The 27,187-nt window shown below is 46.3% G+C and overlaps 1 protein-coding gene and 1 long non-coding RNA gene across 9 annotated transcripts; one reads left to right on the plus strand and one right to left on the minus strand.

Moving 5' to 3' along the window:
- On the minus strand, positions 1 to 24,985 carry cep350 (centrosomal protein 350). 8 transcript variants are annotated; one of them, XM_047155761.2, is made up of 40 exons: positions 24,856 to 24,985; positions 24,117 to 24,185; positions 23,528 to 23,606; positions 22,012 to 22,055; positions 21,827 to 21,923; positions 21,505 to 21,631; positions 20,983 to 21,386; positions 20,358 to 20,468; positions 20,127 to 20,231; positions 19,852 to 19,959; positions 19,053 to 19,687; positions 18,830 to 18,942; positions 17,867 to 18,489; positions 17,579 to 17,723; positions 17,380 to 17,450; positions 17,113 to 17,284; positions 16,828 to 17,018; positions 16,564 to 16,724; positions 16,355 to 16,465; positions 15,708 to 15,827; positions 14,420 to 14,499; positions 14,167 to 14,259; positions 13,899 to 13,993; positions 13,586 to 13,755; positions 13,290 to 13,480; positions 12,659 to 12,746; positions 12,263 to 12,409; positions 11,716 to 11,867; positions 10,954 to 11,073; positions 10,431 to 10,615; positions 9,701 to 9,789; positions 8,355 to 8,445; positions 8,072 to 8,232; positions 7,838 to 7,971; positions 7,654 to 7,745; positions 5,518 to 7,244; positions 2,932 to 3,345; positions 2,666 to 2,812; positions 2,354 to 2,476; positions 1 to 2,234 (listed from the first exon to the last, which is right to left on the minus strand). In XM_047155761.2, exons 3-40 carry the CDS (start codon positions 23,589 to 23,591, stop codon positions 2,067 to 2,069), a joined length of 7,869 nt encoding a protein of 2,622 aa, XP_047011717.1. In that variant the 5' UTR covers positions 23,592 to 23,606; positions 24,117 to 24,185; positions 24,856 to 24,985; the 3' UTR covers positions 1 to 2,066. The 8 variants fall into 8 exon arrangements, with proteins under 8 accessions (XP_047011717.1, XP_047011716.1, XP_047011715.1 ...); XM_047155760.2 differs by having other exon boundaries at positions 13,586 to 13,752; positions 14,167 to 14,262; XM_047155759.2 differs by having other exon boundaries at positions 13,290 to 13,477; positions 14,167 to 14,262.
- LOC128632864 (uncharacterized) lies at positions 24,537 to 26,464 on the plus strand. The gene is made up of 2 exons (XR_008396493.1): positions 24,537 to 24,666; positions 25,457 to 26,464. It is a non-coding gene; the product is annotated as an uncharacterized LOC128632864 (long non-coding RNA).
- The last annotated feature ends 723 nt before the right edge of the window (positions 26,465 to 27,187 follow it).

Below are 27,187 nucleotides of genomic sequence, written 5' to 3' on the forward strand. Positions count from 1 at the left end.
TCAAACATTTCAGAGCTTTATTTACAAACTTGAAACAGCTGTTTAGGTTCACTACGTACGTGTGCACAAACCGAGCTGCAACCTCCGTCCTCGTCCCCGGCCGAGCGTCTGACCCGCACCCTGCACTCGTCCTCACGGGAACGAGATGCTGCCGTGAGGCCGAGCGGTTTACAAGAGGAAGCCGTTCTCGAGAGATAGCATATAGCGATATTTCAACGTGTAAGACTCCGTCATGGTGGAAGCTTTGGTACAGGGAGCAGGCTGCTCGGGGAGGCGGGGTTTCGCCGCTCGCGTTCGGATCACACGGAAAAACCGGGTTTGGGCTCCGTCCTAAACGCAGGCTGCAAGCGGGTTCCTTACCGAGAGCCTTTTCAGAAGGCAACATGGAGACCGCCATTTTGTAAAAGCCCTTATTTTGGACGGATCTGGAGAAGCAGGAGAAGACAATCCCATAATTCCGGTGGTAGTGAGAGAAACTTGGCGGCGCGAGGAATGATGACTGTTACAGATCATGATTCTTGTTATTGTAAAACCGTGATAAAAAGGTCGTTATGGCGATACGAAAGTGTGTAATCAGCTGTCACGTCGCCTTTTCTCTAAAAGAGGTAGAGTGTATGTTGAAAAACGTACGTGTGTGTGTGTGTGTGTGTGTGTGTGTGTGTGTGTGTGTGTTGCATTCTTCTTACTGCATAGCTAAAATAAATTTGAAAAACATTAAACGATTAGAACACGCCCACGACAGGGAAAAACCGTGCAGATGATCTAGGACACAGACCCGTCTTACACTGAGGACAATTAAAATAAAGTAGAGCTTCGGTTCTGTCCTAAACGCAGGCTGTAAGGAAGATCCCTAGGGAGTGTGCAGGAGATCAGAGTACTAGAATCAGGAAATGTTTAAATCTTCTAGAATAAAGTCCCGGTTCTGTCCTAAATGTAGAAAGGCTCTCTTGTAAGCGTGGATCTGGGTTTCAAGGACCCCTACACTGAGGGAAATCAAAGCTAGAACAGATTTAGGACACAGCCTGTCAGAAAACATCTGGAGCTGGAGGAAGAGCCCTACTGAGTGCGTAAGAGGAGTCAAGAGTAGCAGAATCAGGACAGGGCCGGTTTTTAAATCGGGTAGGGGTTTCGGTTCTGTCCTGAACGCAGGATGTAGGGAGGTTCTGTACCGAGGTTTGAAGAGTTCATAAAAACAGGGTGAGCAGCAGAATCGGGACACTGCCCGTTCGGGTCCCTACTGAAAGGGAAAAATAATCTAAGGTGTAGATTTAGGACACAGCCTCTCAAAGAGTAGTAGAATCAGGACGTGGCCCATTTCGATCTCGGAGAAGGCCGGGTGTGCGGGGTCCCATTCGGGCGGATGCGCTACCGAGTGCACACTACTAAGTGTACACTCCTCCTCTGCTTTATAATCCGGCTGTAAGGCAGAAACGGAAGGAGGTTTTAAGAGTTCGGAGATTAAAAAGGCGGCTCGGCTCGACGCGACGCGCACGAGAGGAAGGCTGTAGAACGGTTCTTCCCTACGGAGGGAGCCTAAACCGTGAGGCACTTAACATGGAGGTCGGTAAAGGCAGACGGGAAAGTGACGGGCAAATAAAGCTCTAATCTCTCGTCGTGCACTCGTTATCTTTAGTCTCGGATCGTTACACTCTTCTAAAATCACTTTATTTACTTATTTATTTATTTATTTATTTAAATACGAAGTTTACAGATCAATCTACTGTTTTGCATTCATCTCTAAATCCTCTCATCGCCTTGGCTCCTCTCGGTTCCGCATGTGCTCGGACGCGTTTGCGCGCGCTCAATTCATCGTCTCTTTACACGTTTCACACAGTTTTAAAAACCTCTTTACAAATAAATTAAAAATCCAGCACAAAGGCGAATATGGTACAGTTCCGGCTCTGTCCCAAACGCAGATCGCAGGGAGGTTCCTAAAGGAGGGAGGAGATCTGAGCAGCAGAATCGGGACACGACCCATCTAGATCTCTGGGAGAAGCCGGTATTATTGGTTCCATCCTAAATAACGACAGAGCAGGGTGTGAGAGTAGGAGATACGAGCAGGAGGATCAGGACAGGGCCCGTGTGGACCTCCTCCTCTCGTGGATGTTGGTGAGAAGGTCCACCGTGTCCTTCAGCAGCGTGTCCAGGATCCCGTCAGCCAGCTGCATCTTCACGAACAGCTCGTCTTCATCGTAGTTCACCCACAGAGCCTCTTCCTCATGGAGCTCCTGCACCTGCAATGCGCGCACACACACACACACACACGTCATTACTGCGGTCTATATTTAGTCAACTCTCTGTCTGTCTGTCTGTTGACTAGATGTGTGTGTGTGTGTGTGTGTGTGTGTGTTACCAGGATGTGGTCGACTCTGTCTCTCTTCTTTCGGCCGAACTTGAGCATCTTCTGCCAGTCGGTTCTGTGGTTCTGCTCTTTATTCAGAGCGAACAGCTTCAGAACCTCACCGCTGACCAACGCCTGCAATTTACACAAACACAAACCTTACATACACACACACACACACCTTACACACACCTTACACACACCTTACACACACCACACACACCTCACACACACCTCACACACACCTCACACACACCTCACACACACCTCACACACACCTCACACACACCTCACACACACCTCACACACACCTCACACACATACCTGGACTTGAGTGAGGTCACTGGGGTCGTCGATTCTGTGGATGTAGGGTGAATTAACACGGAACGGTTTTATCCACGGCGGGCGATCAGCGTTGGGATCTTCGGCGTAGATTTCCTGCATGAGCTCCCACGCCAGGTCAAACACCGCCTGCAACACACACGCACACACACACAAAATGGAGGATATTATTTCTGCATTAGAATCACTGCAATATGTCTGTAGCATCTGAACATCACAAGGCTTGTCGGCTGTGGCGCTCCTCTCACCTGTTTGTAGCTGCGTACACACTGCTCGCCGTTCTCGTCCCCCAGCAATGTCTCTGAAGCCTGAGGTTTGGGCACGGCGGTCAGACTCTGATTACCGCGCTCCATCCCGCAGCTCCTCCAGATCTCCAGCAGGGCGGCGCTCACCAGCTTCTCCACCTCGGCAGCTTTGTGAGGGACCAACATGGCCGCCGCCTCCTCCTGCTGCTGCCTGACGTGCGGGAGTTTAGCTGCGGACATGGACGTGAGCTCGTCCTGCCGGGGTTTGTTCTTGTGCTGAGCGTGTCTGCGCGAGCTGAGGCCGAAGTCCTCGTCGAACCAGTCCTGCTCGTCGCCCAGCACGTGCAGGAACTCGCGGTTCAGCTCCAGCTCGGCTAAACGCTGGACCAGCTCCTCCTGACCCAACACCGGGCTCTCCTGAACACAGTACCCAGAGAACACCACCATTACAATCTTTCTGCCTCTATAGTGCGGAAATACAGCTGAGATTAAAATACAAAGATTTATCTATAGAAAGGATTCAAAAGAACTGACGGGATTATATAAAAATAACTAAATATAACTGAAATGAAGGAGAAAATAATAAACAGAACACCATAGAATTTATTCATTAATAGATTTATATTATATATATATATATAGGGATAAATCTCAGCCCAATGTGATTATTCCCGATACTATAATGTTAACATTATTATGGATGATTATTTTGTCCGTATAAATATATTTTCGTGCGAGTCGGACTCACTTTATCCACATGACTGTATTACTGTCAGTAAATATTACTAACATGACTACAAACAGCTCCAGACGTAATCTGAGCTCTTAATATAAAAACTTGCAAAATTCTGTAACTGATTCAGTTTTTAAACAAATAAACATACGAAAAAACAACAACAAAAAAGTGTCACAGTCCAAAGAGAAGCCTCTCCTATAGCCTCCTCTCCTAACCTCTGTGTAAGGTTTACAAAAAGGGAAAAGCTGATAAAACTGTTTACTTCAGGCTGGACTTTGGTCCTCGGCCTCTAATATTCGGTCACGGAAAATTCCTAATGTTCATCCCTGCTGTTTTTTTGGTTTGTTCTTTAATTAGTTATAGTTTACGTTGATATAAACAAATGAAATGAATCAGAAGTTGAAGGAGATGTATATATAAATATATGAAAGGTTTCTCTAGTGCACTTATTCAGTTCCTCCAGGATTTTGCAATCTCAGAAATGAACACGGAGTAATTTAAACTCCGCAAATTACCGCCGATTTTCCGCAGCTTTGGGCCGAAGCACTCTTCGAGTCACGCGCGTCGGACACGAGTGCAGCTCAAAGGTCTCGTTTACCGGCAAACCTCACTGCGAAACAGTGTGAAAAACTATTTCAAATTCTGCAATCGCAATTTCACAGATTCGAGTAGTTTTCCGCAAAAAAAAAGGAGCACAAAAAAATTCCGCAAGTCGCATCGAAATTTTTGAAAAAAAGAAGCCGCGGCAAAACCGAGCGTCTCTGGATCGCCACGATCACAAAAAAAAACCTGAGTATTGTTCAAACGGCCAGTCATTTCAGATTCACCCAATCACTGATGACTTCATGGTCATGTGACTAAACTACCACTCAAAGACGACATCAGATGCGAGCGCGTCGACGTTTGAGTTAATCTAATACAAAAATATGCATATAAAATAATTTACACCAAATCAAACCATTTATATAACTGTATTATTATTATTATTATTACTATACCCAGCTTTTAAGATCCCCGAAAGCAAACGAAAATAAAGGTGATTGTTAATATGTTCTTGTATTAAGATCACAGATCAGTGTCGCGAATTTTTATTTTTGCTTAGACTCACGTCATCGGCTTTCCGTTCACGAGATCATTAAAAAAAAGCTAAAAAAATAAAAAAATACAAACAAAAACCCCACTGAGTATTTCATATGCCTAGCTAATTTCTGCTCGTGTGCGCTCTCGCCATCTACTGGATCGATTCTGAACTGCAGTAATGAACAGATTTTTTTTTTTAATCATGGTTAATTATGAAACGATACGATCATCTTTTTTTCGTTGTTGTTTGTAAGGATGTTTTCTGAGAACGAATATCCAGGGGCTGGTTCAGAAACACAGACGGGTGTTTAAATGTGTCAGAGTTTAGCCGCAAGGATAAGGAGAGAAAAATCAATTAAAAGGTAAACAGAGCTTGAGCTGAACTTTGACTTTCGCATCGGTTTAACAAGTAAACCATTTACGTTTAAAAATCACGAGGAAAGCGTAATCCGCCCTCTTCCACATACACGAGCTCACAGACGCCTGTGATTGACAGGGGAGACAGAGCATGCCCCTCCCACCCAGACATCACAGCCAATTTTGCTCCCTAGACTCGTGTGTCGTCTATTCAGCGATTTTATTTCAACCTGTAAACGTGTGCCATGTGACATTTCCCCGGAACTTAGCAGTCGCCAAGGCAACTGAAAAGACCTCAGTATCGGATCTGAGCCAGTACTCAGAGTTCTGCTACCGGTATCACTGCATTCCTTATTTAAACAATAAATAAATAAACAAACAAACAAACAAACACATAAATAAAAGAAAATACCCACCGATCGGTTGCAAAGCTCCGGAGAAGACACTTCTTCTTGGTCCTTGTCGAAGAAGTTGTGGAAGCTTTCCTTGTCGATCTTGCTGCTGGATGAAGTTCTGAGCTGGGACACATCGCTCCCACTGGGTTCTTCGTCCTCAGCGAGGAACACGTGCTGGTTGGCGGCTGAGATTTTCTCCTCCTTCGCTTTCTTGATCTGCTGAAACTGTTTCAGGGCATCGCTCATGAAGCGCTCCACGAGTGTATCGGCCAGGGTCGTGAGGGATTTGCTCTCCGTCACGGCCGATCCGTCCATGCGCTCCTCGCTCGTCCTCTCTGGAGGGACATCTAAGGATTTAGGAAGGTCCTCGGTCGACGTGGACATCTCGCTACGGATCAACAGATCCAGAATGTCTGGCGTTTGATCTTCCCGAACATCCTCGACTTTTGAGACATCCAGGACGACATCTCCGAATCTCTCAAGTGACACAGGACAGGTTCCTCCATTAAGGTTCTCGAAGATCTCGCCATCAATAGCAGCAGGGTCAATCTTCAGGTCTTTTGTAACGCCAGAAAGCTTCGAATCGAGACCGGAATGTTTCTCGGACGGTTCTCTCGTCTCAGAAGGTGGATCCGGATCTGCTTTTTTATTCTGAAGCGTGCTTTCGGACTTGTTCGTCTTCTCCGTTTCGTTCGAGCGATCTTCGAACGACGAGTCTTCCTTCTCTGAGGTTCTGGTACGGCCTTCAGACGCCTCGGGTAGACGAGAGATCTTCTCAGGAGGAGCGAATATCCCGTGTTTCTCTTTGCACTGGAAGTAAACGACGCCGTCGTAACTGCCGTCGTTGCTTCCTTCCGACGCGTCCAGCTCCACTCCGGTCCATAATCCACTAGCAAAGCTCGTCCGTCCCTTGAATCTCAGAGTGCCTGGCTGAACGTTGCTCACCAGAACCCGGTCCCCGACGACGTAACCGGGCATCTCGTCCTCCGGAGACTTCGGAGGGCTGGGAACATTGCTATCGACGCGTTCTTCTGTACGCTTCCCCAGGAAGTCGAGTTCCAAAGGTCTTTCCTGCTCGACTGTACCACTGGTATTCCCTGATTTGACGCTAATCTCTTCCTCGATCTCCTCCTCACTGCTGCTGAAGGAGAATTTGTAGGATCCCTCTTCCAGATCTTCAGAAGAAGGCGAGCGAGATCGATTTTCCTCCTGAACCGCCGACTCAAAATCATCGTTGTAGCTGTCGAGCGATGGCGACGCGGTGGGTTTGTGCTCCGAGTCTTCGTCGTTTTCCTTTCTCGGCGAAACGTCCGGAGTGTACGAGACGTCTACGGGTGAAGGAATCTCTGGACGCTTGGGTTCTTCTGGTTCTGGCTTAGCTACGAGTGAGGAGGAGTTGGATCTGATATCTTCGGAATTGTTCGCAATCTCTTTTTCTTCGTGGCCAACTTTCGCGGCTAGAGCGATTTCCGTTTCGTTCTTGGAGAAATCCTCGTTCGAGTCCTGGATTTTCAGGTCGAGCGCCGGATACGAGTGTTCCGACCGAGACAAACGCGACCCCGGAGATTCCAGCTCCTCGATGATCTCGGATCTCGGGCTGGAGGCTACGCTCCCGTCGGCCAAGGCGTCTGTTTTTGGCCCGGCAGAACTTTCGGGTTGGGTTCCCCCAGCGTTTTGGGGTTCAGGTGGACTCAAGTGATTCGGGCTTCCCAACACCGGGGTCGGGGTCACGGTGGGAGGATCTTCATCTGAGGAAGGAAAGAGCGAGTTCACATCGTGTGTGTGTGTGTGTGTGTGTGTGTGTGAGAGTGTGTATTCGCATATCTTTTGTTTAGGTGAAAACACACGCCTACATACTACAGTAAAGTGTCTCCTGTCGTGTACTGACCATGGTGAGGATGAGCAAGTGATGAAGGTGCGTTCAAACATGGTTACTTCCAAAACTCCGTACTACTGTACTAAATAACACTATATACTATATCACTATGGCAACCGATGTGATGTGCGATGTGATGCTGTTATTTAGCCTGTGTATGATTGGCTGGTGCATTTTAAACGATGTCATTCATTAGAGATCCTCTGAATCTGTCGCTTCTTTAAGGCCTTATATCTAATTCGCACACAAATCAGACTTTCACTGCGTCGCTCTTTACGCACCACTCAGCGCCGGAGACTCGGTGTGTGTTCTGTCCGATTTATCCGATTCGGATTCCTGACTCCTTCCTGTGAAACTCTTCTCGGTTTCAGACCTGTAAGGAAGAAGTAGTAGTAAGTGAGTGAGATTCAGGTCACCGAGAGGATTACGATGGAAGAGGAAACCAGCACTAAAACGGCGTCCGACCTGTCCGGGGTGGAGGTTTTGGTTCTGGACTTGTGTGAGCCCGACGTTGGAGTTTTGATCTGCGGTTTAGCTGAAGCGGCGCTGTCTGCTTCACTCAGCTCGGCTTTGGTCTTCTGAATGAACTCGTTGCAGGACTGCGGGAACGGAGAAGAGGAGAGCGACAGGTTTAGCATCATACCTTCATACAGATATAAGATCATAGTGCTGTGTGTGTGTGCGCGTGTGTGTTCACACCTCCAGCTGTTTGAGCAGACTGGCCTCCTGAGCTTTCAGTCGCTCTTTGTGTCTCAGTCTCTGCTCCTTCTTCAGACGCTGCGCTTCAGCTTTACGCCGACGAAGCTCCGCCCTCAGAGCCAGGACACGCCCCTCAATGTCGCTCTGATCCGACGCCGCCTCTATACGGGGCGAGGGAGAGAGATGAGCAAACTCGGCTTGCAGGTGCTGGATGCAGTGTTTTACTGCTAAAGTGTGTGCGTGTGCGTGTGTGTGCGCGTGTGTGTGTGTGTGTGTGTCTGACCGGATGTAGGAGCTGATGAAGGGAGGTCCCGTTTCCTGGAGCTGCTATGTGATGTCACTTTACTGCTGGAACTCGCCTGAACCACGGGAGACTAACACACACACACACACACACACACACACACACACACACACACACACACAGTTAACATCAGTGTGAATTACGTTGTTCACAAAATCCATGGTCCATCCGTGTCTGTCTGTATCTTTCTCTCTCTGTGGGTATCTGTCAGTATGTCTTTCTGCCCGAGTGTCTGTCTGTCTCTCTGCCTTAACATCCATCTGTCTCTACGCCTGAGACTCCATCCCCCTGTCTGTCTGTCTCTACGCCTGAGACTCCATCCCCCTGTCTGTCCGTCTCTACGCCTGAGACTCCATCCCCCTGTCTGTCTGTCTCTATGCCTGAGACTCCATCCCCCTATCTGTCTGTCTCTATGCCTGAGACTCCATCCCCCTATCTGTCTGTCTCTACGCCTGAGACTCCATCCCCCTGTCTGTCCGTCTCTACGCCTGAGACTCCATCCCCCTATCTGTCCGTCTCTATGCCTGAGACTCCATCCCCCTATCTGTCCGTCTCTACGCCTGAGACCCCATCCCCCTGTCTGTCTGTCTCTATGCCTGAGACTCCATCCCCCTATCTGTCTGTCTCTACGCCTGAGACTCCATCCCCCTGTCTGTCCGTCTCTACGCCTGAGACTCCATCCCCCTGTCTGTCCGTCTCTACGCCTGAGACGCCATCCCCCTGTCTGTCCGTCTCTACGCCTGAGACGCCATCCCCCTGTCTGTCTGTCTCTACGCCTGAGACTCCATCCCCCTGTCTGTCTGTCTCTACGCCTGAGACTCCATCCCCCTGTCTGTCTGTCTCTACGCCTGAGACTCCATCCCCCTGTCTGTCTGTCTCTACGCCTGAGACGCCATCCCCCTGTCTGTCTGTCTCTACGCCTGAGACGCCATCCCCCTGTCTGTCTGTCTCTACGCCCGAGACTCCATCCCCCTGTCTGTCTGTCTCTACGCCTGAGACTCCATCCCCCTGTCTGTCTGTCTCTACGCCTGAGACTCCATCCCCCTGTCTGTCTGTCTCTACGCCTGAGACTCCATCCCCCTGTCTGTCTGTCTCTACGCCTGAGACTCCATCCCCCTGTCTGTCTATCTGCATTGTTCTGTCCATTTGTCTACCATCTTAGCAATCTATCTGGAAGTTTCATTAAGGACTAGTGAGAGAGAGTGTGTGTGTGTGTGAGAGAGACAGAGAGAGAGAGAGAGAGAGAGAGAGAGAGAGAGCGAGAGAGAGACAGAGAGACAGAGAGATAGAGAGAGAGAGAGAGAGAGAGAGAGTGTGTGTCTCACCTCATGGCTGTGTGTGTTCTCACACTCCTGCACTGTGTGTATGCTGGAGACGGACAGCGGCGGAGACGAGTCCCCCTCACTGCGCACTTCTGGACATGTATAAAAAATAAAAATGAATGCACCAGCACAGAGACGGAGTTTCTGAATTTATTAAACTCCTCCGTTTGGGATACAACCCATGCTGTCATGGTAACAAAAATCCTAACAGGAAGTGCACTATTCTGCCACACTACTGAGTGAGGTACTGCACATTTCAGTACTCACTAATACTGTGTTCTTTACATTTGTCTGTCTCTTTGTCTGTCTCACTCTCGCTACGTCTCTGCATCTACCTGTCTGTCTGAAACTGAGCCAAAACTACACACTCAGAAATCTTTTTCTCTGCATGTCTGTCTCTCCATCTACCTGTCTGTCTCCCTTTACCTGTCTGTCTCTCCATCCATCAGTGTCTCTCTCCCTCTCCCTGTCTGTCTCTCCATCTATTAGCGCCGGTCTCCCTCTCTCTCCATCTCTCCCTCTACTTGTCTGTCTCTCCAACTATTAGTGCCTGTCTCCCTCGGTCTCTCCCTGTCTCTCCCTGTCTCTCCATCCATCAGTGCCAACGTCCCTCGATCTACTGCTACCTGTCATGTGCCCGTTTATCTTCCTGTCTTTCCCCTCACCATCTCTCCCTCACTTTTTGTCTTTCTCTCTCCTCCTTCCTTTATCTCTCCCTCTCCATGCTTCGCACCTCGCCCGGTCTTCCTCTCCTCCTGTCTCTCTCTCTGCAGATCATCAGGGCTGCGTTTCTGCTGCACGTGCTGGTCTGAGTGCGCCCGCCCCTCCCGCTGAGGCTCCGCCCCATCCGTACGCCTTAGCTCCGCCTCCACCTGCTGACGCCAATGCACCAATCGCAGCTCACGCTGAGTTAGAAATCTGAGAGAGAAGCAGAGAGAGAAAAACAATGGTTAAGAAGTGATAATTATTTATCCTAAGCAAAGCAAAGAGCCCAAACACACACACACACACACACACACACGCCAAACCATGTATAATCCTCATCAGCAGAGTTTCACAGCACCAGAAAGTGTACCTGCATTGCCTCCTCATCCACCCATGATGGAACTCCATTTTTATTCACTTTATATCCTAATCTCTACATTCCATCTCTCCATTTAATCACCACACACACACACACACCGTGCCTGTTATTATTATTGTTATTGTTTGCCCTGTACACACAGCATGCTCCATTGCAGAGTGCTGTACTGTACCTGACTAACTGACTGTAGATAAGGAGGAAGTGAGGGTGGAGTTTAGGGAGACACACACGCAGAGATGCCCAGTGCAGGGCACTAAACATGGAGAAGAGACACTGCACGGGACAGCTGCCGCTAAAAAATACACAACACAACACACACAAAGGCAAAAAAATAACAATAAAGGACGAAGAACTGAATGGAAAAGAGAGAGAAAGTGTACATCACTTTGTGTAACGAAAGAACATCCATCTCAGACTATATAAATAAGACAAGGGCTGTGTGGGAGGTTTAAGTGAAATATAAAATAAATAGAACATCAAAACACACACACACACACACACACACACACACACACACAGAACCCACGTTAAATTAAAGAAACACCAAAGATGGCTTTGCACCTATTAGTTCATTTCTTGAATCTGAATCAGTACCAAATTGATTCTTATTGATTCGTTTGCTATTCACATTGTGAATAATTAAATAAACCAAAAAGCAAAAAAAAAAAAAAAAAAACCTGAGGTGTGTGTAGCGCTGAAAATGTCCTCACAAATCTCTTTCATTCATGGCTCAAAAATACAGAAATGGAAAAAGTTAAGATTCCCTTCCTGAAATAGAGTCGATTCAGAATCGACTCTAAGTCAAATCTCATTGCAGTTCATTCGGAAGCGAAAAGAGACACTCTCGGACCTGAGCGTGATCTCTGCACTCTCAACTGACTAAAGAACTGGACCAAGAGAATGAATGGGGTGTGTGTGTGTGTGTGTGTGTTACCTCTCATCTGTGTGATAGCTCATCTTCTTCAGTTTCTTCATGATGCTGCTGGTCTCACTTCCAGACACAGATAAAGGGGAGGGGCTACGAAACTCAACGTTCAGCTCGGTGGGAGGGGCCAAATCCTCACTCACACCTGACACAGGTGACCTCTGAGAGCACAGAAGAGTTAAATATGAATGAATTACTTCTACACATTCACTTTCTGGATGTTTTGGGAGAAAGACTATACTACTGCAGTGCATTGTGGGATTTTATGAGTGTGATCATTTTTTTATGGGACTACGAATGAGCAGACTTCGTGATTAGTATGCCATGTAGTGAACAGGATGTGATTTGGAACAGACAGCGCCTCTGTTACTTTAAAGCCGGCAGTTTGTATGGACTGTGTTCCTATTTTTATCTATAAAGTGTGTATCAGTGACAGACGTTATCACACTACACACTTCACTCAAGCGCATAGAGCAATACAACAGCCTCTGTAATGTGTGTGTGAATTGTATGGTGTGTGTGTGTGAAGTGTGTAGTGAAGTGTGTAGAGTGAGACCTGGTTTGTATCTTCAGCGTTCCTGAGTTTCTCCCTCAGTTTCAGTGTTGTGTGTTGGATCCTCTCAATCTCCTCTTGCTGCTTTAGCAACAGTTTCCTCTCCCTCCGCGCCGCCCGGTTCACCTCCTGCAGCCTCCTGATCTCCGCCTACACACACACACACACACACACACACACAGAGAGACAGACACACGCCGAGTGTAACCAAGTGTGTAAGAAGTGTGTTACTGGGTGTGTAACAGTGTAACCGAATGTGTAACAGTGTAAACAAGTGTGTAACGCAGTGCGTAACCGAGTGTGCAACAGTGTGCGTAACCGAGTGTGTAACCGTGTAACCGAGTGTACCAGTGCTACTGGTGTAGCTGAATTGTTGTAGCAGGATGCTGTGTTGTTTACCTGCTCCTGCTGTAGTTTGAGCAGCAGGCCTCGCTGTTTCTTGCGAATCGGAGGCATTTTATCATCCTCTCCCTTATCACGCAGACGCCTGGAGAAAGGCAGCAGGAGAGTGAGACGCACAGAGAGGAACGCACATCTTTACACGGCATCGCGAAATAGAACACACTGCTGGGGAATGATGGGAGCGTGTACTGTCGTGGATCACATGAACTACTGAGGAGGTGCGAGAGACTGAATGCAATTGATCAGTTTAAACGTTCACCAAAAAAACAGGACTACAGAGGTTGATGATGTGGGTGGAGCTACAGTAAAAAGGGTGGAGACGAATTAGGTACACAATATAATTTAGCATCAGCTAAGCTAGCCAAGTAACTAATCACATGACTGGGGTTATATTAGCCAGCTGAGAAGTTAGCTAATGTTGTAAGCTTTTGTGAAATGTAAATTCTCTAAATCTGGGTGGAGTTTAAGGAATGTGGGCGGGGCTACATCAGTGACAGTGCTGTGATTATCAGGAAAACAGTGTGTGTATAGTAAATAAAGCAGAGATGAACGAGGCGGCGTGCGTGTGGGTGATACTTTTAAAGTAGATGTGAGCGTGGCTTTGGTGAATGTGGGTGGAGTTTCCTGCCTCTTTTGGAGCTCGAGCCAATCGAGCTCGGCGCGGGTTTTTTCCTTGAGTGCCCGGTGTCGGAGGCGCAGGAGCGAGCTCTGATGCCGAGAGCGAACTTCCTCTTCCTGCATGCACTGCTTCACCATCGCCATGGTGAACTCTGAGAAACTGTACTGATCCGCCGAGAACACCGGGACGCTGCCGTCCTGCTGGACACGAGACGGACATGAGACGGACAGACAGACAGGAAGAAAGGTTGCTGATATTGTATATATTTTGGTAGATATTATGACACTGTGAGTGTGTGTGGTCACCTTATTAGAAGATTTTTCAGGGTGGGGTTCCTCGTCCGACTGCCGTTTCCTCTCCACGGATCCCCTCCAGTGAGACTCGGAGGGAAGCACGGAGCGGAACGACTTCTCCAACTCGTCCTCCGTCACGGACTCATCGAACTTCGAGGAGTAAATGATTGAGACGCTGTCTGCTGATTGGACGGAAGAGCCAGAGATGACAGGAAGTGATCCTAGAGTGATCCTAACACCAAGCCTAACATCTAAACCTCATGCCAGTCTGCCCTGCCTCGCTAGTTGCCATGAGGACCAGAAGGCGTGACCTTTGACCTCTCACCTCTGTCTGTTTGGAGAGAGTCATCAGCGGCGGTGTTCACTTCCTCTTCCACCGAGCTGCTCCTGTCCACGCAGTCGCTATCGCCCTGTCTCACACTGCAGACAGACAGACAGGTTGAATTAAAAACCCAGCCATTTTGTGACCTTTCTGTGATGATCTGTGGGCGGAGCTTGCTCTACTGTACCTCTTGCTTCTAATAAAACTGGCCCTCTTGAAGTTGTTTGAATGACACGCAAATGGGGAGTGTGTGTGTGTGTGTGTGTGTTACCTGACAGTGTGTATCCTGAAGGACTCGGACTCTGTCAGACTGCTCTGTGGAGTATCTGCTGTTGGCGTTTTCTCTGTCGAGACTTCACTCCTACTACTGACACACACACACACATACATACATTTATACAGAATGTACACAAGTACAGTGCACAGTAAAGGTACTTCACCAATATGAATGAATGAATGTTGTGACATCACTAATATTATGAGGTAACACAAACCAGAGGACAAAGCGGTTTCTGACTGGTTACCTGTCCGTTTGTGGGTGTGGCTGCCTTACAGGTGTGACAGAGGGAACATTGAGCATCTGAGAACGAGTCATCTCGGTCATCTATAGCAGGTGCACACACACACACACACACACACACACACACACACCCCCCACAAGGTGATAACATAGTTTATCACAACCTACAATATCACAATTTTGAAGAATGATTTCACAGTATATTGTGATAGTGTTGTATTATGGTGTACTGTGTTGTATTATGGTATATTGTGTTGTATTATGGTGTATTGTGTTGTGCTATATTGCGTTGTATTATGGTGTACTGTGTTGTATTATGGTATATTGTGTTGTATTATGATGTATTGTGTTGTGCTATATTGCGTTGTATTATGGTGTACTGTGTTGTATTATGGTATATTGTGTTGTATTATGGTGTATTGTGTTGTGCTATATTGCGTTGTATTATGGTGTACTGTGTTGTATTATGTTATATTGCGTTGTATTATGGTGTACTGTGTTGTATTATGTTATATTGTGTTGTATTATGATGTATTGTGTTGTACTACGGTTTATTGTGTTGTATTATGATGTATTGTGTTGTGGTATATTGCGTTGTATTATGATGTACTGTGTTGTATTGTGATGTGTTGTGGTATATTGTGGTGTATTATGATGTATTGTGTTGTATTATGATGTATTGTGTTGTGGTATATTACATTGTATTATGATGTATTGCGTTGTATTATGATGTACTGTGTTGTATTGTGATGTATTGTGTTGTGGTATATTGTGGTGTATTATGATGTATTGCGTTGTATTATGATGTACTGTGTTGTATTGTGATGTGTTGTGGTATATTGTGTTGTATTATGATGTACTGTGTTGTATTATGGTATATTGTGTTGTATCATGATGTATTGTGTTGTGGTATATTGCGTTGTATTATGATGTACTGTGTTGTGATGTACTGTGTTGTATTATGGTATATTGTGTTGTATTATGATGTACTGTGTTGTATTGTGATGTATTGTGTTGTGGTATATTGTGTTGTATTATGATGTATTGCGTTGTATTGTGATGTATTGTGTTGTGATGTATTGTGTTGTGGTATATTGCGTTGTATTATGATGTATTGCGTTGTATTGTGATGTATTGTGTTGTGGTATATTGTGGTGTATTATGATGTATTGTGGTGTATTATGATGTACTGTGTTGTGGTATATTGTGGTGTATTATGATGTATTGTGGTGTATTATGATGTACTGTGTTGTGGTATATTGTGGTGTATTATGATGCACTGTGTTGTGCACCTCTCGGAGGTGTTGTGCAGTCTCTGCGTGTTGGTGGATCATCTTGCTGCTGTTCTCTTGCAGCTCCATGAGAGCCTTCTGATGAGACTGAACCACGTTCTCGCACAGCTCCGCATGGGCCTGAACACAACACACAAACACACACAGGACTTAACACAATATACACACTCACACTGACACCATCATACCTACACACACAGATTTAACACCTGCTACAGCGTGTGCGGTCGATCCTGACAGTTTCCCCTTCAGGTTTTTAATAAAGTTCTTTAAATAATAATAACTAAAAAAAAAAAATTGTATGCAAGCTATATTTTACGAATACCTTTTTTTTTTTCTTCAAAATATCTAACTATTATTTACTATTAACAGTAGTAGTATTTGTATGAATACATTTTAAAACAAATAATTAATAATTCACTCATTATAAAATACAATACTGAAGATTTTGTTATGTCTGACTAATAATTAGCTTATAAATTATTATTCAAAATGGTGAAAAATTCATCAATAATAAACAAACAAAATAAATAAAGAAAAGTACTACTGTATTAGTGTAACATTGTCGTGAAGGTAACCTAACCTAATTTGTACTAATACATCGGTATTAGTGTGACGTGTGTGTGTGCGCGCGCGTGCGAGTGTACCTGTGCCGCTCGCTCTCGGCTCTCCTGCACATGTCTCTGAGCCTCCAGCGCATCCTGTTCCGCTTTCAGCTTCAGCAGCTGCAGCTCTCGCTCCTGCCTCTGTTGCTGAGCCTGTATGGGTCAAAGGTCAAGGGTCAGAGGTTGGTCTCTCTCACACACACACCAAATCAAGGTTTTCTGAATGAATTTTTTTTTTTTAAAAATCACACCTTGATGATTTGCGCGAGCGAGACACTCTCCTGCTGAGCGAGTGAGACGGCTCTGACCCTTTCCACGTCGCTCAGCTGTCTCACCGACTCCTCCACTGCATCCAGGAAGTTCAGCTCGGCGCTTAGACGGTGCTGCAGCACGACCGGGGCGAAATGCAGCTCTGAAACAAACACACACACACACACACACACCAGGTTACATCTTCATGAAGATGAAATACTCTGAATTGTAAAAATAACCGTGTTAGCATAAACGGTCTGTACCTGTGGTGCTGTGGGCGGGTCCAGGGGTGGAGACTAGGTTGTGGGTAGGCCCCGTGTTCGGGACAGAGCCGGGAGCTGTTCCAGCTCTGGGGGTGGAGTCTCTAGCAGACGCAGGACTGGCTGAAGAGGAGCCGGGGATTCTGGGAGAGTCAACGGGGCTTGTGGGAAACTGCCGGATCTCAGACACCATGCTGCTCTCACACACACACACACACACCAATATACACACAATCCTCTACCACAGAAATAATTAACTACAGTGTTTATTTTAAAGCTCATCCTGACCTGTGACTGGAGCGCACCGAGGCGCCCCCTGGTGTGCCGTTACCGTCAGCACTCCTCCGAGAGCCTCGAGGCGAGTCACTCTTCCTCCAGTCACTCCTCTGAGGCTCAGAGGCGAATGAGGATGCACTTCTCTGTCCGTCCACTAGGGTGCGCTCCAGACTCTTCTCTGACCCTGAGAGAGGGTTAAAGAAAAAAAAAAAGCATGAAATATTGAAGCAGAAATACACAATGCGTGGGAGTGTGTGTGCATGTGTGTGTTTGTGTCACCTCTCTTCCCGATTGAGTGGGCGGAGGAAGGTGAGGACAGAGGGGTGGAGGCGGAAGAGCTCCGGCCGTTACTGCACACACAGAGTGGATATAAATCAGGACATGTCTCAAATCGCACCCCTTATTCCCTACATAAGGCTTATTTGGATGTGTTCCAAACCACACAAACACTGAACTGAACTGACTAATCCCCGCCCACCTGATGCCATTAGTGGTTCTCTTTGATGCTGATTGACTGCGGGAGGAGACAAAGTCGTCTTCGTAGACCACGCCGTTCGCCGAGCTGTGAGTGGATGGAGAGGAACGGAGCGCAGGAGGAGATCTGTCCACTTCTGTGTCCATCACTACACACACACGCACGCACGCGCACACACACACACACACACACACACACACACACACACACACACACACACACACACACAGACACAGGTGAGATCAGGACAAGCGTACACCTCAGTGATGTACACATGTTCTGTAACTCTACCGTGGCCGTATTTGTTGATGTTTCTGGCGAATATGTTGATGACGCTGTGAGGGCTGCCCTTGCTTAGCTCCTCCCATGGAGGCTGTGATGTTGCAGGCCTATACGGCACGTGAAGCTCCGCCTCCTTCCGGAACAAGTTGATGCGGTCACCAGGATCGGACAGACTGCCGTCACTCAGCAAGCCCTCGCTGATGGAGCCTCCGCTTGAGTCATGCTTCTCTTCCTGCACGGCGAACGGGAGGGCGGAGTCTGCGGGGAGCAGGCGGGGTTTGGCGATCTCACCCCACCCCTCTCGGACGATGAAGCCATACATGTTTCCGACACCGGGAAGTTCGCTTGCGTCGTCGTGGATCCTCGAGCTGGAATCGGGTCGCTCTCTCTCTGGCGGGCTTGGCGGCTTGGCTCGACAGGCGTGGCCGTCTGTGTCGTCATTGTTGTCGCCGTGGGTGATGAGTTTTCGTGCTTCGGTTTCGATTCGGTTGGACAGAGAGGCAGCGCACGCCTTCAAGGCTTCCACACGGTTCAGCCTGCTCGTGGTGTGTGTGGTGGAGTTTACACGCTCTGGATCAAGACTGAGGAGATGGGAGAAGAACTGACCAGCAGGGGGCGTCGCCAGATCACCCCTACACACACACACATACGCACACACACACACACACACATAAACTTGATACACATTGCTTTGCTTAATGCAACTGAACCAGAATGGAACACAGCTGAGTGTGCGTGAGAGTGTGTTACCTGTACAGGGGAGACGGAGTGTGTGTGTGTGTGTGTGTTACCTGTACAGGGGAGACGGTGTGTGTGTGTGTGTGTGTGTGTGTGTGTGAGTGAGTGTTACCTGTACAGGGGAGACAGAGTGTGTGTGTGTGTGTGTGAGTGAGTGTTACCTGTACAGGGGAGACGGAGTGTGTGTGTGTGTGTGTGTGTGTGTGTGTGTGTGTGTGTGTGTGAGAGTGTTACCTGTACAGGGGAGACGGTGTGTGTTGCGACAGGTCGCTGGTGGAAGGACTCACTGGTTCCAGTCTCTTGTTCTCTTTATCTGACTCTCCAGACGGCTGATACCCCGGCCACGCCTACAACACAACACCACGAATACACAACTTATACACACACATACTTTAAATAACATACACACCACTGGCTAACACTGTGTGTGTGTGTGTGTGTGTGTGTGTGTGTATACCTGTTGCAGCGTGTGTTCCAGGAGTATCTTGGTGTAAGTCTCTTGCAGACGTGGGTTTATATGATTAGGGGGCGGGGCTTGCTGCTTGGTAACACCCTCTCGTTGTTTCTTGTACAGCTCCTGCAATCTCTGACTCCGCCTCTCTTGCTCCTCCCTCTGACTCCGCCTCTCCTCCGCCTGCTTCCTCTTCCTCTCTTCCTGTTGCTTAGCGATGTAGCGCCGCACCGTGTCCGAGTCGTAGTGCCGTTTCCGCGGCAACGCCCTCTCCGCACTGTCAGGGCGTGGCTTTGACGGGCTTCGACCCGCCCTCTTTCTGCCGACTCGGTCCGCATCGCGTGACCCGGCACCTTCTTCCAGATGCAGATCATCTAAGATGGTGCGAATGTTTGCAGAGAGGAGGTCCAGGCTGGAGGGAAGAGCGGCGCCCCCTGGTGGCCTGGAGGACGGCGTAACTGCAGTTTCTCGCTCTCTGTTGCCCCCTGGTGGCTTGGAGGATAGATTTGGGGGATGTTCTTTACCTCTAGCGCCCCCTGCTGCTCTGGAGGGCTGAGATGCTGCAGGTTTTTCAGTGCTGCTCGGCCTGGAGCGGTGCCTCGGGTCCGGCCCAGGGACAGAACTGGAGCAGGATGCGGTACCTAAAAAAGAAAAAGTATTTTAAAAATCTTTTTTTTTTTTTTTTTTTTACAGACTCTAATCCAAAGCATTTTTTTCTAGACTAATCCTAAAATAAGAACAGAATTGCTAATATAACGATACATTAACGCTACTCTAAGTTCAAGTACACCTATCCTGTACTCACCTGTCCGTCTCGCTCTCCCCTCCGATTGAGCACGAGGTTCCCGTGGCAACGGCCCCAGCATCATCTTCACCAGTTTCTGGCCATCTCGCCATGACGACGTGCCGATCGCTACGGAGACAGACGAGGAAGGAGACAACGATGAGATTTATGTTATTCTCAACACTAGTCACACTGAATTAACGCTAGTCTAGTGACAAGTCTAACGGCATTCCGGTTAAATCTCAATCTAATCCTAGTGTCACTGTTCTCAAAATCCAGCCTTCTAACCATCAGACCTGGTTTGGGTTCGGGAACAGACGCAGATCGGTGGATCTTCCTCACGGGTTTGATCAGCTTCCTCTCCTGCCTCTCTTTCTCCGCCGGTTTGCGTTTCGCTCGCTCTGAGAGGAAGAAACAAATACTTTTTAGATTTTTAAATTTCCCTAAAGACGGTTATACACACATGCATTTCTGTCTATATACTGTATACATTAATAAAAAACACACACTGGGGTGTGCGTATGTACCTGGGAGATGGTCCGTTAGAGCTTTATAAATCTCGGGGTTTAAGTGAAACTCGTCCTGTCCCCACACTCTGCTGTCTGAGGAGTGCAGCTTCACCTCGCTGCTGTTAAACCCTGTCAATAAATAAATAAACATAACACAACACCTCTTCATATAACCCAGGGTTTTATTTTATTCTTTTATTAAATATATATATTCCTAACTTAACACGTGCTAGTCCGCCATGTACAGAAAGGTTATAAAAATAAAATAAAGCTGACCATAAATTTTTAAAGAAGTTAAAAATTGCAGTTCCACGTTTGAACACTGGATGTCGCCATTGAGTAAATAGTCACTGAGCGACTAAACTGCGATCAAAATCAGATTTTATTTCACTTAAACTTTATTTCACTTATTACTATATTATTGTTGTAGTTAGTAGTTTATAAATTGTTTTAATTAATATCATCGTAATGATAGAATCTGAAAACGGACATCGCTCTAGCAAGTGACACACCGTTGTGGGCGTGGCGTACCAGGCAGGGGAAAAAGGCGGACATTGTGGAGAGTCCGTGTTTGAAATGCACTAGCTATTCGCTACCGTGGCGACCGTCAGCGTTTCACTCCGGTGAAATCGTATGAGTTTACCTTTATAGTTCGGCGCGGGTGGAGCGGCTGCCACTTTGCGCACTTTGGCGATGTGCTGGTGGGGAGGGTTTCCCTGCCCCGCCCCTACCGCCCGCTCCCCCGCCCTGTCTGTTGAGTCCTCCAGCTGCTCCCTCTGCCTCCTGATCCTCTCCCTCAGCTTCTCCAGTTTGTCATCCGTCTGACGCTGACGCAGCTTTTCCAGCCGTGCCGAGCCCGGGCTGACCTCCGACCCCCCCACCGTGACCTCTGACCTGTGCAGGGCGGGAGGGTCATTGAGGACGCGTACGGTCGTGGCGTCCAGCGCGGAGGAGCGAGTGCTGTCCGCGTCGGCCGAGTGGAGAGGACGACAGTCTCGGTCGTACACCAGGTGGCTCAGGGATGCCTCGGGGGGAGAGGACGTAGGTCTGGAGTGCGCGCACACACACGGTTTAGAAATATCTGTTATCTCACACTCGTATAATAATAATAATAATAATAAAAATAATAATAATAAAAATAATAATAATAAAGTGTGAGGTGTACCTGTGTGAGGTGTGTGTGTTGTCCTGCGTGCTGGTCCTCAGCGGGCTCCGAGAGCTCTTATCCGGGCTGCGTCGGCTCTGTGGGCGGGGCTTAACCGCTGCATCATCCCCATCCGAGCTCCGCCTCCCTGCATACACACACAAAACATGGTTTAACTTCACTTTGCTGTTTTAGAGATATTTTACAGATTAACGTTTACGGTACAGAGCCTAAATTGAGCGAGCCACGTTTACCGTTACCACGGCAACACTTCCTGTCCTGACAGAGCACACCAAACGGGAGCTCATTACACATAAACGTGACAAAAACGTGCGTGCGTTACCTCCGCGTTTGTGTTTGTGTGTCTTCTCCGTGTTCAGTGAGGTGATGACAACTCCTGAACCGACCGCCGCCTCCGACTGATTATTGATGTGACGCAGCTGAAACACACACACACACACACACACACACATCATAACTTCATTCAGGCACAAAAACCACACACACACACATTTGAGAAACACTTACAGCTGCTTTGCCCTGGTTCGGATTCCTCCATGCAGATGACAGCTCTGTAAACACACACACACACACACACACACACACACACACACACACACACACACAGTCACTCTGCATGCATTAAGCCTCGATCTTTCACCAAGAGCTGTTTTCATTTCCTCAGTAGATCTCATCTACAGTTCTGGAAGTGTTTTATGTCAGAAATAAACACGGCGTGTGTGAGTCTGTTACAGGAAATTAATCAGTGATGAAGCCGAGTTACTCTCGCCGCTCTGCAGTTGATTATTTTCCTCTAAACAGCACGCCCTGAAGTGTTTTATTCCTCTTACACCACAACTTAACAACACTGACATTATTTATTAAAGAGAACGACGCATCATGCTTTTTATCCGTTTCTAATTACATTAATCCTGCAAGTCAAGCCTTTACTAATTTATACATCAGCGATAAAACAGTCGTTCCCTCGTTATTCTCTCTCTCACTCCCTCTCACTCACTCCCCAAATTAATAAAACAAAAAACAAAACAAAACAACAACCACAAAGAGTAAACCTCTCTGTCCTGAAGATGTCGGAAAAATTAAAAGTTATATACCTTTAACCTCTGACACCGGAGACTCCTTCAATTCAACGTTAAATAAACATCTCCTCGACATAAGTCCCCGTGAACCAGCTGTTGCTATAGAAACGAGAACGCATCAGGACAAGTGCATTAATATACACCTGCGACGCGAATTACAGCCGGAACTACCGTTCGAGTAAATTAATAATAACGCCTCCGGACCAATCAGAATCTGGACTCCCAACAGACCGTGGTGCAAATATATACACACACACACACACACACACACACACAGGCGCACACACACACAGGCGCAAGTGTGCAGAAGGTGAATAAGATGAGAAGATTTGTCGGATTTGCAATTTAAACACGGTGGTTAAAGGCGGCAAAACCACAAACCTATAAAAATACAAATCCGGATCCACACCTATGGAAAACCGACTGCAGGTCCAGCTCCTTCCAGATACCTGCTCGCTCCGGAGGGCTTCAGATGTGTGTGTGTGTGTGTGTGTGTGAGCGGGAGAGAGAGAGGCAGGTAATGGAACGACTATGTATAGCTGCTATAACGTAACTGAGAACGGTTTCACAATATCAACCGCATAAAAACTATGTTGATGATTGTATTCGTTGATGAGCTGCTGTGGTGTCAGAGGAATAAAACACTCCAGGATGTGCTGCTACAGGAAACTCATCAACTTCAGGGTGTTAACAGTACCTCACACCACCCGCTGTTGGTTATTTTCCCATAACAGCATGTCCCGAGTGTTTTATTCCTTACCTACTCTACACCGATTTTCAAACCCCAAAAGATTTCCAGTTTATGCTTAAACACAGAGCTCGAAACCTCCACCTGGTGGCTCCGCCCTTTTCTTCTAGGTAGATCATTAGTACATAGTCGCCTCGACGATGTCTATCCCCTGATATCTTCAGAGTCAGCCCGCTCTCAGCCAATCAGAACTCACCGTACTCCCCCACTCCCCGTGGCTCCGTCGCTGGAGGTTTCTCTCTTCCTGATTGGCTCCACATCGCTACTCCGCCCTCCTGCACAGAGGAACCAGGAAGTGACTGTTCAGGTTGAGGTAAAGTGGACAGACTCGTTAAGCAGTTATACGACATCGTCAACGTTCCTGCCTTCCGGCGAAGAAGAAGGCAGGTATTTTAGCTTTGTGTCGTGAAAAACGTCCTCCTCGACCCGGAGGGCGGAAGTGTCTGAAACCGTGCCCTAATCCCTACCTAGGGACACTTCGTGGATGTTTATGAGTGCCCTATCTAGTGAACAGGGTGTATTCTAAAGAAGCAGGAAACGCACGCTGGAAGGAAATACACATTTATATATGGATAATTTCAGCAAAATTCTAAACACTCCATTCCGCAGTGTTTATACGGCAAGGAAGTGATTCTCAGAAGGAAGAAATTAAGGAACCTGAGCTCATATTTCAGATGCTCTACATTCCAGCAACACAGATAGGGGGCGTGGCCTAAAATATAAGGTAGAGTTATATAAAGTAGAAGCATACAGTCCCCCCCCTGTAAGTACTGTAAAGTACTCACCTTACAGGAGCTTTTCTCAAAGAACCATGTCTTCTTAACCTCCAGCCCAACGCAGGCATCAGAAACAGACTGACGGTCCGGAAAAACAAACAAACAAACAAACAAATTCAATAAACGTCCTTTAATTGACTCAAAACGAGCTGGACATAATGACACTGATTACGACCTTAACAACTGCCTACCCCTCAAATAAAATCATACAGCAACTAATAATCAAATAAATCATCTTTACCGGCTATAGTGTGTGTTCCTAGTGTTCCAGCTCACCTAGTGAGTCAGCATGGTAAACGTAAATGACCAAAACCAGCTCAATTGAGTGCGTTAAGTCGCTCCAACATCAGCCGCGTGTGTTTACAGACTGTCAGTAACAGACCTGAGTAGGGCGCATGCGCGAAAACGGCAACCGGTCACTGGGCACAGCTGGTGCGCATGCGCGGTAGCGCTGACGTTACAGGGAAGCGACCGCTAACTTAAAACTTGCTTAACACAACGCTAATGGACTACATCAACGAGACGATTCAAAAGACTTTCATGTTACACTCAAGAAGAAGTAATAATATTAATTAATTCATGAACAGCTTCAACGCTGTATTCGGCTAATTCCCTCAGCTATCTAACCAGCTAGCCAAACGGCTATCTAACCTACTTCACGACAGCTGTAGTTAGCAAACAAATATTTTTCCTGTTAACCCGTTTAACATCTTTTAAAAAGACCCTGCCGGTTTTGAGTTCCTCTTACCGGAGGCGTTTTTTGTACTCGATTCCCGCTGTTTGTCGGGTATTTAACCGGTTTTTAATGACAGGTTAGAAGCTATGTTAGCTGACGAGCCGCCATTATCCAAACAACTATTGCAGGAAGTTAGTGACGTTCCCGCGAGACTTGTCAGTCCAGTTCTCGCGGCATTTCGCGATAAGTTTGAAAGAATGCATCCAAGTCCGCCTACTGAAAAAGTCAGGAGCCTCTGTGTACAAGTTCACCATTTGTGCTATTTTAAACTTGGATTTTTGTTTTATTCCTCCCTTAATAAGAGTGGGGGGAAACGACCTCTAACTATTAGACGATTTGGCTGTTCACACATGAGGCGAATCATTTACAATCATATGTGTTCTACTGGAATAAAGTTGGTGTGAAGTTGGACGTTCGATATTCACAGATATGCGGAAATTAAGGGACCGTCTCTAAAGTTACATACATTGTTATACACGTTTCTAACTTCATTAGCATTTGAATGGAATGACGTACAGTCACACAACCAACTGTAAAGTGTCAGGTATGACGCAGGCTTCTCATAGCCTAAGCCATCTTTATGTAGAGCTACAATTCTTTTCTTTTTTTTCAGATCCTCAGAGAATTCTTTGCCATGAGGTGCCATGTTGAACTTCCAGTGACCAGTATGAGGGAGTGTGAGAGCGATGACACCAAATTTAACACACCTGCTCCCCATTCACACCCGAGACCTTGTAACACTAACGAGTCACATGACACCCGGGAGGGAAAATGGCTAATCATTTACAATAATATATATTCTTCACATTGGAGCCACAGAAAACCAGTTCCTTTCAAATGTAGATTCAAGATGTTGTGTGTCATATTAACAGCAGTTTAAACCTATTTAGTTAGGTGTTTTAAAGATTCAAGAAGTCATGCACAAGGTACCATGTACAGCGAGATTCTTAGTTTACGCGCTCTTCATGTACCGCAGTAGAAAACATAGAAAGAATGAAGGCAATAAAATCACAGTAAAACAGTGTATATCATTATAAAGGTACAAATAATAAAAGAAATAATAGCTAAAATACACTGGTGTTGAAATGAAGTGCGGGATGACGTTACGGAAGAAGAAGAGACTGGTATAAATAACCGGTCACAATATATGCATTTAATTAAAAAAATTTATAAATATGCACAGTGAGGTCACTCTCGGTCATATTTACATCAGGTAGTCTGCTGAATAACAGTATTTACACGAGGACATGGGGTATAGGGGTCCATGCACCTATGTCCTAGAAAGATTTAGTTAAATAAAACATTTCTCTTCCCAAATATGCACTTACTGTAGTTTTTGTAAAATTGTATAATTAATAATTGATTATAATTAAGCTTTTGATAAAAACCCTCATTAATTTACCTGAACAGTCGATTAGAAATGACTCTAAACATTATAAAAACTTTGTTAGTAAATGATCGCGATCTTCACCGCTGTATCATCATTAAAAAGACCCCAATTAATGAACCTGGAAATTTTTTCTTGTCTATTGCACGAAATCTCGATCCAGCTGATCACTCGATGACTCAATCGTCTTTCACGTCACCGTCTGAATAAAACATTTGAACATTGTGTGCCTGAGATTTTTTTCTCTCTCTTTCACTGAATGTGTGTGACAAATGACAAATGACATTAAAAAAAAAACCTATTACCAAAGGCCTACAGATCTTTTGTTCACTGTAGAATTAAATGACTATAAAGTAAAGACTGAATGGAGACTGATGCAGTGCTCTCTACATTTACATGATGAAACCAAGAGAGCATTTAATGAGGGGTTACAGATACTCATTCATTACCAAAAGAAAGGAAAAGTGCAAAAAAGAGCGATTAAAAGTGTTTCCGTAGGCCTGTGTTATGCGAATGTGTGTTTTTATTTCATTATAACTCAAGCTGCTCAGCAACATAACCCTGTGTTGTGTTTTAACTCTTAAAGGGCCACGTTCAAATAAATGAATTAGAGAAACTCAAAGGGGACGCAAACTTTAGAGCAGAGAACTGCTGACTGAGAATCTGAATGTCAAAGAACTTTAAAGAAACCGACATAATGCTATATAATATTATTTTTAAAATGATGATTCCACGAGATATGTGAAGAAACTTTCAAATAAGGCGACTGGAGGAAGTTTGCAGGGTTCTGTTAGTGGGACATGCTGTAAGCTCTAAAATTCATTAATCACTCATTTCATTCATTAATTAACAATATTATTAATTAACAGTCATTTCATTCATTAATTAACTTCTGTGATCCATTTGTTTTTTAAGTGTAATTATTTTTTTTAGTGTGTGGAGAATTTAAGCCAGAAA

The sequence above is a fragment of the Ictalurus punctatus genome, chromosome 5 (assembly GCF_001660625.3).
Source record: "Ictalurus punctatus breed USDA103 chromosome 5, Coco_2.0, whole genome shotgun sequence".
NCBI classification, from domain to species: Eukaryota; Metazoa; Chordata; class Actinopteri; order Siluriformes; family Ictaluridae; genus Ictalurus; species Ictalurus punctatus.